Consider the following 12612-nt stretch of genomic DNA (forward strand, 5'->3'; position numbering starts at 1 on the left):
ATTCAGTGTAGCCATCACAATAAAGATCTGTCGTGTAGCCGTCATGGTCATTAGGTGGTATTTATCAAATGCAAAACTACTGTCTTCTCAAAAACGACATCAGCGAGTTAACAACATTACACCCACAATCATGTAAACATTTGAAAACCCAAAGGCAATCTATTTTGCAATGCTGGAGCGGCGAACAGGTTGTGCTTGTGCTTGCTACTATTACCAGCGTCATACAACAGAGACGTATGTACCCAAAGCAAAACATGCAAACGATATATTTTTGTAAACCACTAGAAAGACATGGGCTTTGCTGGTCAAAGTAATGTGTGCGTAAAGATGGTAGGTTACTTANTAAGGGGTGAATCCGTATTTCGTTACTGAACGCGGGTGGAGAAGCTTCCGTCCTCCAGCTGGTTTGTCTGGCTCGTTCGCACAACTAGCAAAACACACAAGAGTAACCGTCTGAGTTACACAGAGCAATTCTGAAAACGTGTTTATGTGCACAGAATAAATGCCACAGGGGGGAAAAAACACCAAAAATAAAGCGATTAAGGTAGCAGCTAGATATGTTGGAGCTTGAGCTAATCCTCTGACCCCTCTCAATGGATACTTGCTTAAAAAAGACACCACTGTGTCCTAAACCAATTCACAAAATATTATACAGACAAATATATTACCTCACCTCTCGATTAGAAATATGGTCACCAAAGCGTATTTGAAGCCGCTGCCGTAGCCGACATCTGTGTCCAAGAGTGTCAGGTCCCATTTCCAATTTTCAGCCCGTGTTGGAGTCTGGACTTGCGAGTCCGATGACTATAATCCAAGGGAGTATGTTATCCTGGTTAGTCCAGTGTTCCAAAAGCCAAAGTTCTTCCTGTAGCTCTGCAAAAGCCACCAAAGTTTCCAAGTAGCTCAGCCTGCTGCTAACTCTCGTTACCTTGCTACTAGCCGAGTGATGATGAGCCTTGTCGCGTGTGCATGAATGATGGGGGCGGGGTCGGTCAAGTTCACGAGTCGGTGAACGCGCAGGGAGGAGGGGTGAGTGCTGGCGGTTGATGGACGTGTCAGAAACCAATAGAAGTGATGAGTATTACTTCTATTGGTTGCCGTTTTCTTCTGACTACGCCCTCTACACTGGACCAAAAGATTTCGTTTTTTTTCCAAACACTCTATTTCAATGGGTGCTATGGCGTCATGAGGAGTTTTTCAGATGATATGGTAAAAAATGTGCCAGAAAAACATCTCCTATCCCACCTTTAATGTCTGAGCAGTGCTCTCTCACGCAGAGTGCAAAGGACTGAGCACTGATTAGGCCGCCTAAGCAGCATAGCTGGGGCAACTCAACTGTCATAATGGAAGCCGCGCCTCCTTCCTTTTGTTGATATGGTGTCTGCGGAGGTAACCATGAATTTCTTATTCAAATATCTTCCAAATTAGGCTTCAAAATGAAACTAAATTCCATCGGTATGCAGATAAAACTATATTATTAGTGTGTGGACGATGTCAGATTCTAAAAGCCATGGCATATTTATTTCACAAAGAAATGACATCACGTGAATTTGTTTTGTGAACGCTCTCACAGCTGTAGGCCTATAATGGGTTTGTGTGCATGTCGATATATGACTTTATGTGCATGTCGATTTAATTTCCTTGCATTTGCACCACAGGATTAAGATATATTAATACTCGTGTTGTCTTTTGTGTAGCATGTACTGGTTGCCCACTAAAATTGGCTCATGAATCGTAAAGCTACCACGAATCGGACAGCCTATTCAAATGCATAGGCCGTTGAAGTGTTGGCCAACTACGAAAAACAGGGCTTTATTGTAACGGCACTATGAGTGTTATAGATTAATTTTGTGGTGACACCACTATATTGAGTGAGATACGGCTGGTGTGTGAATGTATTTGTGCGCGCCCGACCTTCTTCACAGACGAGGCAGAAAAACCTGCTCCAATATGGATCTTCACCGCCACAGCTTGAACTTCGCACATGAAAAAAACACTTTAAGCTTTAAGTGTAGATAGCACAATTGTGACGGAGCTCATCTTGCACCTGTTCACCCCCCTCAGGGATCGAACGTGCGATCTCGTCAACTACAACGGTCCGGCAATGGGAGACACAGTACGATACCGCTGGGCCAAGAGACTAGTCGAAGACTAGAAGTAGTTTCTGCATCACCCACAGACATGTGCCCTGAATGACAGGTCATTTGCATGATAAGAGTATGGACTTCAAGGCCATTAGCAAATACTTTGTTCTCAACAACTGCAAATTAAAAAATGTGTATTCTGAATGTGTTCATCCTCGTTTTCAGCAATCCTGTCATTGCCATTTTCACAGAAGCACTGCTGTGTGGTCATACTTTTCATACTCATTTCAACTTTCAAGAGAGCCCTCGTTGCATTCCCATCTAGCCCAGGCCTAAGACTACATGTAAAGTCAGTGTGGAGATGTAGTCTAGGTAAGTACTCCTACAGATGTCATTTCAACACGAGTAGGCCTACATGATCTTACACACAGTAGTTTACACACCAATGGACTTAATGAGGTTGATACACTGTAGGAGTATTTCGACTTTTACTTTATTCACCTCTAGTGGTGTGTGTGTGTGTGTGTGTGTGTGTGTGTGTGTGTGTGTGTGTGTGTGTGTGTGTGTGTGTGTGTGTGTGTGTGTGTGTGTGTGTGTGTTATATCCTCCACTTTATGATACCAGGGATGCCACGATAAACTTGATTAAAAGTTTCTGGAGATGGTAGCAGCTCGTGTGTGGTGAAACAGAAACACACACACAAACCCACGCACGCACGCATTTGCGCACGCGCGCACACACACACACACACACACACACACACACACACACACAAACATGCATATGGTCACTCCTCTCCCATCCACCCACACAGCAACAACAGAGAACAGACCCAGATGAACCGGTTTGGCTCACATACACATTCAAGATTTCCCATCTGAGGCTGAAGTGTCTAATCTCCAAAGACAGAATTATCAAGACAATAACGCACAGTATCTAATTTATTTGGCATTTATACTATCAACACACACACACACACACACACACACACACACACACACACACACACACACACACACACACACACAGTTTTGTTCTGTGTGAGACCTTGATAACTGTGGTATTTGTGTGCTTCTTGTTAGCATTAGCTATTAGCATTAGCTTCCACCAAACTACAAGTTGTCTGAACCACAGCTGGCCTGTTACTATGGAGAATTGGCAGTTTGAGAGATCTGTTGTTCCACTGTGCGCCGGGCGACCGAGCGGTGACCATGGTTATTATAAGGTGCTTAAAATAAGATATGTTATTATCATTATTATTGTTATTGTTATTATATAATAACACAAATGCACACATACACACACGTCAGTAGACTGTAGCCAAGGGGTTAATGTGATAATGTTGTGAATGTGATCCAACCAGTTTGCACAATCGGAGCATTAAGGAAACAGATATTTTAAATCACACACATTCTGTACTCAGGCTCTCTCACACACACACACACACACACACACACACACACACACACACACACACACACACACACACACACACACACACACACACACACACAGTATGCACAAGTTTGACACAAAAGCTGCCGCCATTAACTTGCAAGGGAAATTACTGAAGGTGGTGGGCCAACTAGTTAGACAGTAAGACATTTGTGACATTATCATTGCGTTAAAATACAATGTAGCAGATTCAAGGGTTAAATTATTCCTAACGTACCTCAAGTTAGGCTAGATAAAATTTTACCCGGCAGGAAAACTGTGCACAAAAGTACTTTTCTGCAGCGTTGACTTTACTTGCAACTCAGACTGCACTGACGTGAAATAAATACCCCTTCGCATGATGCAAGTCTGGTGTGAAATAAATACCCCTTCGCATGATGCCAGTCTGGTGTGAAATAAATACCCCTTCGCATGATGCCAGTCTGGTGTGAAATAAATACGCCAGTCCGGGAGTAGTAGAGAGATTCCCCATCTGACTTCAAACCCAGGCCTGCATCAAAGAGCAGTCGGATCAAAACTAGCATACACACATTTTAGAGGTGCTTAACTCAAATCTTTGAGGCGTCCGGATTGATTGGATCATTCCAAGGAGGGTATCCGGATTAGACGGATCACTCGGATCACTTATTTAAAATAAATAAAAATAAATAATAATAATGTATTTTTTAAAACGTTTCTGCCGTTAAGTAGCTATGCGCCTCCTCTTTGTTGTCCCATTTATCAATTCACGTTGATAAATCAAAGAGTAAGACAGTTTGATCAACAAAACTCACTTTATGAATGTCACAGTTCCTAAACTCATGCTGCGATCCGACCCACCTGGGTCTCCTCACTAAACATGCGACCACGACTCGAAGAGCCTTTGGCAGCATTGAAACAGCATTCCTGATTTTGCAATACGTGTGTTTGTATTTAAGAAGACTAGAAGTCAAATATTTGGGAGCAGGGATAGACAGGAGGCGAGCAGCAGATGACCACTCGCTTCCGCTGCCGAGTTGCCTTGCGACTCGCACACTCGTGGCAAAAACGAAACTTAAGCGTTGATCCGATCCGTAGGGGATTCGCTGCTACCAACAACTCAGTCAGGATTCGTCTCACCGAGTCGCCGAGGGCGCCGCTGCTGAGTGACTCGGACGAGGGGAGTGACAGCAGTGGCTTTAAAGACTGTACGCTGTAACGCAGTGAGTGATAGTAGAGTCACGTCTGTAGACTATAATTTCCCTAAGAGTAGCCTACAGACTGAGATGTTAAAGCGTTGGCAGAGCACTGTTGTGAAATGTAGACCTCAACAGAGTCAGAAGCACAAACATAGGGAGCGGGGATCCGCGACTCAACTGGGCCACAACAGGCTGGACGGATCAAACAGCTCGATGAATGACGAGGCGGGAGTTGGTTCAGTTTTACTCAGTGAGTGTTCGTGACTGAACAGCATACTAGGGAGATTAGAGAATGGCTGTTGTAGTCAACTAAAGAGGATATATTCCGGTTTCACAATTTCTCGCGCTGTAACTGTTTTTGTTGACATATTAATGAAATGCCGTCTGACCCGCCTTTGGCGGATCAATGCACGACAGCCATGGGCGGCGCTATTAAGAGGCTAGGGGAAGCTTAGCTTCCCCAAAGTTGTCATAAGAAATAAATAAAAGGAAATTTTAAAATATATTTTTTATATCCAGCGATGGAATGTCGCAGGCACACACAATGAACCAAAACGAGGGTTTCCTGCTGAATGGCCTATCCACCTTGTTAGTAGATCTAGTTTCGTTGCGGCGATGTCATGCTGCGGTCAACCAATCAGGTGTCAGTTCTACTGGCTTCATCAGAGCCAGGTGGCGAGTCGGTGTCGTTGCTTACGAAATTAAATCTCGATAAAAATGACCTCTGGAATAAAATTGGGATTCCACTACATTTCATTTTTAGATCATTGTTTTTTTTCCACCAGCCATAGGTCACAATGTTGACATTTTCCTCTTTTAGCATTCGTTATCCAACCACACTACAGGTAGGCCCTATCTATCAAATGGATAGCCTATTTGGCGATTCTAAATGGATATTTTGCCTCTATCTTCAAGTAACAGGAATTAACAAGACAGAATAAGGTAGGAAATCCGTTTTTCCCCCTGATGTGCTCGCCGAAGCACTAAGTTTACTATTTGTTGGCAATGTTGTTGTCAATGTTGTTATCGATGTAGTTGTCTACTTGTCTTCCGTCTAACTAGCCATCACTTCAGTTCAAAGCAAATCACCTGTGCTATCCTGTCACCAAGCTAACACCACTTTCAAAAATGCACCCCTTTCCTGAATTCATGGTGGGCTGCCCGGGTGGTTTAGTTACCATAGGCCTATGTAATGTGATGTGTGTAGATTCGCTTGTGTTTGTTGGGCATCTGCGTGTGACTGGAATGAACAGTGTACAGTGCGAGGCAGAGAGAGACAGGTGCCGTGTCTCAGATGCCGCACTTATGGCAGTGCACTGACAGTCAGTGCATAGTGCTCACAGTGCACTGGGGGTCTTTAGTGCATAGTGTTGTGAAAAAGTCGGCGCACTATGCACTGTGCCCTGACTGGAAGTGACGGTTGAGCTAGCATTAGCTCACCAAAATATCGGTTGGCTACTGTTTACATTGCACAGTGTGTCGTGCTTGTATTTACATTTTCTACATCCCAACTGGCAGCTATTTTGTGTACAATACTTGGCTTGGCATGAAAAGGTTGGTGTCTCAGCAACATTCCTTACAGAAATACAGGATACCTGTAGTTCACCAAACTCTTCTACTGAACTGAACGTCACGTTTCTTCCGTTTTATTGTCAACATGGCGCCCGTTTAGTGCGTGAAGTGTCCATCGTTCAAGCACTGCGTTTTCCGCCATTGTTAGGGCATCATCCGGGCGCTTTTCAGTGCACTGAACTAACAAAATTTTACTTTGAAAGCGCCCTATGCACTGAAATATAGTGCCCGAAGTGCACAAGTGCGCCATCTGAGACACGCCAACAGTCTGGCTGCGCAAGCTACTAAACCTAGTAAGCTAACATTTAGCTCCCCTAGACAAGCTACATCCAATAGAAATATTAAGCTAGCTACAGCCATCTGGAAAATGTAGTGAACTACATTACAAGCTACTTCAAATAGAAATTCAAAATTACAGCATATTTGTATTATTTGGGCTGCAAAACCGGCATCAGATATGTCTGTTGGATATGATAGCCCTATATGATATTTTTGGGCATGGTAAACCATATGCTCAATCAGCTGGCTTCTTTGCTCTCCTGTCTCCCCCCGTGTGTGCGCATTTTGCCTCGTCATTAGTTTTGCAAGTTTGATTGCAAGTTTTGATACCGGTCTGATGGAGGTAGAGTGACCTAGCGCATGAAAATGTCAGTCTGGTGTATGATTTGATTGCTCGAGACATTTTTGCGAGATAATAGTCCATGGTGTGGCAACTAGCCGTCTTCCTCTCCTGCCTTCAGTGTGTGTGTGTGCGCGTGTGTGTGCCTGTCGCGTTTGACAGTTCCATTGGCGCACGAGCATGAAGACCCGTAGTTGCGCATGGAAATGTTCCGTTTTATTTGTTCATCATTTTGTTTCAACATCATCTAATGTCATGATAATATATCAAAAGCCGCGGTTAGGGCCTCGCGTGGCGACTGATTCAGTGCCCCCGGACCCTGATACCACAACAGTTTCTCCGATGACGCCCCCCTTTTTTTTTTTTTTTAGCTTCCCCAAGAGTCTTGCTGTAGCGCCGCCTATGACGACAGCCATCCGGTTTGTCCGGATGAGGTCTTGATCCGGCTCTCCAACCGGATCGTCCGGGTTTTATAGTATCAGCTCTAACATTGATAACACAGTCACTTACACACTCATCCCTTGTTGTCTAGGATGGAGGAGTCTGAGTCATCTAAGAGGAGACCACCCTCTCCTGCACCCACCTGTGTGTCTATGAAAAGTGACTGGTCCATGGATCGACCCGTTGATTTTAAAGGAGACACTTCACCTCAACAGTAAGAACAGCAGTGTATTAACATCTCTCTCTCGCGTGCGCTCTCGCTCTCTTCCTCTCACACATACACACACACACACCTCTGCTACTGTCGAGGATTGATAAGCGTTTCTAAGAGTAGTTACATTACATTACTTTTATTCAAAGCGACTTGCAGTAGAGAAAATTATCATAGCATATGGCTTGCAGATACGAAGTGCACAGGAAATATACACAATTGTCAGACTGGAAATAAGAGCACAGTTGCAGATGTGGTTCAGACTTTTTACTTCAACAGAATCTTCACGATGTCAACAAAGGAGTAGGTTCAGAAAACAAACTTAGGATGTCAGGCATGAATTCACAACAAAAGTCAGGCTTGGTAATTACCGAACTTGGCCAGTCTTCAAAGGTAGAATAATCTTCACAAGCACAGTCCAGTATTCAGAGTTTACATGTAGTCCATGATCCAAGTACACAAAAGAGGCAGCATGACAATGATTTCCAAGAATGGGGTAGTAGAACATAAAGTGACAAGGCAGACACAGTATCGTGACCAAGCGCGCAGTTCCAGGAGGCAGTTCACAGAGAGAGTCCAAAAGATAGTTCAGACTGACCAAAGTAGAGTTGCAAGGCAAGGACAAAGTGCACAGAGGATTCAACCCACATGAGCACATGCATGAACAGTGGGTGTGTTTTCATATGCGACCTTGCCTCCTCCACTTGTGCTTGTCTCCTCGTCCCGCTTCCTGGCCCCTCCTCCGTGGAGAAAACGATAAAGGTTCCCAGCTGTCAGCCTAGCCACAACAACTTTTAAGAGACTGTTTTTCATTCACCATCCCAATTGCAAATGAGAAAAAGACTCTACAATTGAGCTTTTGCAAGATATTGAAATATAATGCTGTTGTCAGTGTTGTCATCATGACGAGAAGCAAGTGGAGGAGGCAAGTGGAGGAGGCAAGGTCGCATATTAAGATGCACTCAGTGACAAACAATTCTCAACACATTTTAAAGATGGCGTCACTTCTTCTGGGTTGAGCGTGTCGCTTGTTGACTCCTCTGCGCCCTCCACTGGTCAGGAGGGCGTGTGTCCAGGGGGATTGTGACAACAATAATAAGACCAGATGTCAAGAAGGGTTAGTGTGGCCTTTTTTTATTATTATTTTAAGTACATTTGCACATGGTTAAGTAGAGTACACACACACACACACACACCTGACATTGCACTTTGAAAAAGGAGTATGCAAATGTAGGAGCCATAGCAGTATCGTCTCCTTGACTGGGGAGTCCTTTTTTCTGTTTTCTTGACAACCTGTGTTCCCCATTTCTGGATCGCAATGCTTCTCTCTCTCTCTCTCTCTCTCTCTCTCTCTCTCTCTCTCTCTCTCTCTCTCTCTCTCTGCAGTGGTTTTATTGCACAAGCAGGTAGACTTGCCAGGAGGGAATTGCCATAATCCATGGCATGTGTGCTGAGGGATATGTTACAAGCAAAAGTTAGGGGGCGGCACAAAAATCAGCGGAGACAATTTGTCCCCACTTGGTGGTAAGAGTACAAAAAAATGGAGATGGCTGAGAAAGTTATTTTTTTGTGACGAACATCAATTCAAGCAGAAAATGTATTTTATCACAATTAGTTTTGCTTCACATTATAAAAAGTTATCCTATTGCATAATGCATCAGAAATAACACAGACAACATGTATTATTATAACTATGTCGGTACATTAAGATGATTACATATCCACACTCATACTGTGAGCATACAGGTTCCCTTGTGATCATAACACAGGCTAGATCAGATCAGCTGATTACACACACACACACACACACACACACACACACACACACACACACACACACACACACACACACAGACACACACAGACACACACCCGCCCTTAGGGCGTTTACATGTTGACAATAAACAAATTACTGTCCGTTAACGTGTGTGTACTGTGTGTGTGTGTTTTTGTGTTACACAGCTCAACCTGGTAAGAGATCCCACTCTGCTGTAGTGAGCACTTGTGAGCCCTTGAAGAAGCAGCCGCGCAGTCAAGAAGAACTCTGGCTTTCAGGACATAGCCAGCTTTCTGATCACAGGTGTGTGTGTGTGTGTGTGTGTGTGTGTGTGTGTGTGTGTGTGAATGTGTGTGTGTGTGTGTGTCTGTGTGTGCGTGCGTGCATGCGTGTGTATGTGTCATTAGATTTGATTAATTACCATAGAATTCTTCATGATTCTAGTTGATATTAATTCCTGTTTTTTCACTCTCAGCCAGGAACTTGATCGTGTGCAGGAAATTCATGACATCCTCAAGTCCCATCTGCAAAAGAAGTTTCAGTGTCTGATTGAGGGCAGCATAGAGCTGGGAAAATCCACAGAACTGAATGAGGTCTACACAGATCTCTACATCACAGAAGGGGGATGGGGAGAGGTCAATGATGAGCACGAGGTCAGACAGATAGAGAGAGCATCCTGGGAAGCAGAAGAACTAGGCAAACCAATCAAATGCAGAGACATATTTAAACCTGGTTCTGGACAAGACAAACCCATTAGATCAGTGATGACTAAGGGAGTAGCTGGCATTGGAAAAACGGTCTCTGTGCAGAAGTTTATTCTGGACTGGGCTGAAGGGAAAGCTAATCAAGATGTCCACTTCATATTTCCTTTTCTTTTCCGGGAGCTGAACCTGATGAAGGAGAAGAAATTCAGTCTGGTGGGTCTTATCCAGCACTTTTACCCTGAGATAAAAGCAGAAGAATTACTCACCAGTTCAAAGCACAGAGTATTGTTCATCTTTGATGGTCTGGATGAGTGTGGACTTCATCTTCAGTTCAACCACAGCTCAAAGTGTGATGTGACAGAGCAGCTCTCAATCAACATGTTGCTGACAAACCTCATCAAGGGGAATCTGCTTCCCTCTGCTCTCCTCTGGATCACCACCCGACCAGCAGCAGCCAGTCAGATCCCTCAGAAGTGTGTGGATCAGATGACAGAAATAAGGGGATTCAACGATCCACAGAAAGAGGAGTACTTTGGGAAGAGAATCAGTGATGAGAATCTGGCCAGCAGAGTCATCAGACACCTGAAGTCATCCAGGAGCCTCTACATCATGTGCCACATTCCAGTCTTCTGCTGGATTGCAGCAATTGTTGCTGAGAGAACATCAAAACATTCAGACAAAGCTGAAATGCCAAGGACTTTGACTCAAATGTACAGCCGGTTTCTCATCATTCAGACAAGCATTAAAAAAGACAAGTACACAGAGAGAAAGGAGACAGAAGAAGAGATCATTTTCAAACTGGGAAAACTGGCATTTCAGCAGCTGAAGAAGGGAAACCTGATCTTCTATGAGGAAGACCTGAGAGAGGCTGGCATTGATGTCACAGAAGCGTCAGTGTACTCAGGAGTGTGTACTCAGATCTTCAGAGAGGAGAAGGATGTCTACCAGGCAAAGGTGTTTAGCTTCGTACATCTGAGCATCCAGGAGTTCCTGGCAGCGTTATATGTGTTTCTCTGCTTCAGCAGCAGAGAGAGAAACATGTCTGACCAACAGCAAACCTCTGAGCTCTATGCTCTGTTCAGAGCTCCAACACTTAATGAACTGCACAAGACTGCAGTGCATCTGGCATTACGGAGTAGGAATGGACACCTGGACCTTTTCCTCCGCTTCCTTTTGGGCCTATCACTGGAGTCCAATCAGAAACTCCTAAAACACCTACTGCCAAAGACCAGTAGCCAATCACAGAGCTCAGTGCAGACCGTCCAGTGTCTCAAAGAGAATATCAAAGGTGAGGGTAATTCACACAGAAGGATCAACCTGTTCCACTGTCTGAGTGAGATGAATCAGCATGCTGTAGTGGAGCACATTGACAGGAAAGAAGGGAGCCTGCGTGTAGAGATGCTCTCACCAGGAGAGTGGAATACTGTGACATTTATGCTTGAGATGTCAGAAGAGCACCTGAATGTGTTTGACCTGCAGGAATACATAACGACACCAGAGAAAGACCAGACTGAATTCCTCAGCCCTGATGATGTTCTTCAGAAGCTGGTGCCAGTGGTCACAACATCCACCATGGCATGGTGAGTCACATACTGACTGTAAAGTACTGGTATTGGTACACACACACACACACACACACACACACACACACACACACACACACACACACACACACACACACTCACACACACACACACACACACACACACACACACACACACACACACACACACACACATGCACACCAGCAGGGCTCTAAATTAACTTTTTCCACCACCAGCCAATTTGGCTGGTAGACATGTTTTCTTACTAGCCAAATGGAAGGTCAAGTAGCCATTTTTTTCTTACCAAAATAAACCATGCTTTAATAATATTGTTTTAATTATTTTATTAAACTAGGCTATGTCCTCAACACAGATAAACAATATAAATATACTCAATATAATTCAGTCTATTCTATAATTATTTAGTAATTATATTTTTATTACCTGCATTTCATTATTTTTCATTCCACTTCCATATACTGTACAGACAGCCTAACACTAGTCTATTACCTCACACACCATCACCCAAACCTCACATACAGTATAGGCCTACAACTCACACAAACAAAGCATGCCTTCAACACTAATGTCACACACATACCAGACTTTCAACATACTAGCCAATCACACACACANCCAAACACTGCAAAACCTCACATCCCCTACACAGCATCACTTCACACACAGCATCACTTCACACACAGTGGGACAAATACCATAGGCAATGCACAGAAGAGAGGGGAAGGGGAGAAGAGATGAAGGGAGGAGGAGACGGAGAGGAGAAGGACAGGAGAGAACACCCACCCACGCACGCGCACACACACACACACACACACACGCCTACACAGTGCATGTATGATGTCTGCATTGTGTGTTTATCCTGCTGCAATTACCGATACGCTATGTCAACTAGACATCCAATAACATCACGGACACCATGCTTACTTTGATACTTTCGTCGCTAATTTTTGTTATCATTTTTTTTTTCACTTACTCGTAAATCCATGTCAAACCCGTACAGGATCTTTGCAAAAGTGTGGGCGTTATT

At 44.0% G+C, this 12612-nt stretch overlaps 1 protein-coding gene across 1 annotated transcript; it reads left to right on the top strand.

Moving 5' to 3' along the window:
* Nucleotides 1–9216: 9216 nt before the first annotated feature.
* LOC134442691 (protein NLRC3-like) lies at nt 9217–11604 on the top strand. Its single transcript, XM_063192733.1, has 3 exons — nt 9217–9238; nt 9502–9619; nt 9792–11604. The coding sequence occupies exons 1-3, from the start codon at nt 9217–9219 to the stop codon at nt 11602–11604; spliced, it is 1953 nt and encodes a 650-aa protein (XP_063048803.1).
* Nucleotides 11605–12612: the final 1008 nt, after the last annotated feature.

Source organism: Engraulis encrasicolus, unplaced genomic scaffold, assembly GCF_034702125.1.
Source record: "Engraulis encrasicolus isolate BLACKSEA-1 unplaced genomic scaffold, IST_EnEncr_1.0 scaffold_212_np1212, whole genome shotgun sequence".
Lineage (NCBI taxonomy): Eukaryota > Metazoa > Chordata > Actinopteri > Clupeiformes > Engraulidae > Engraulis > Engraulis encrasicolus.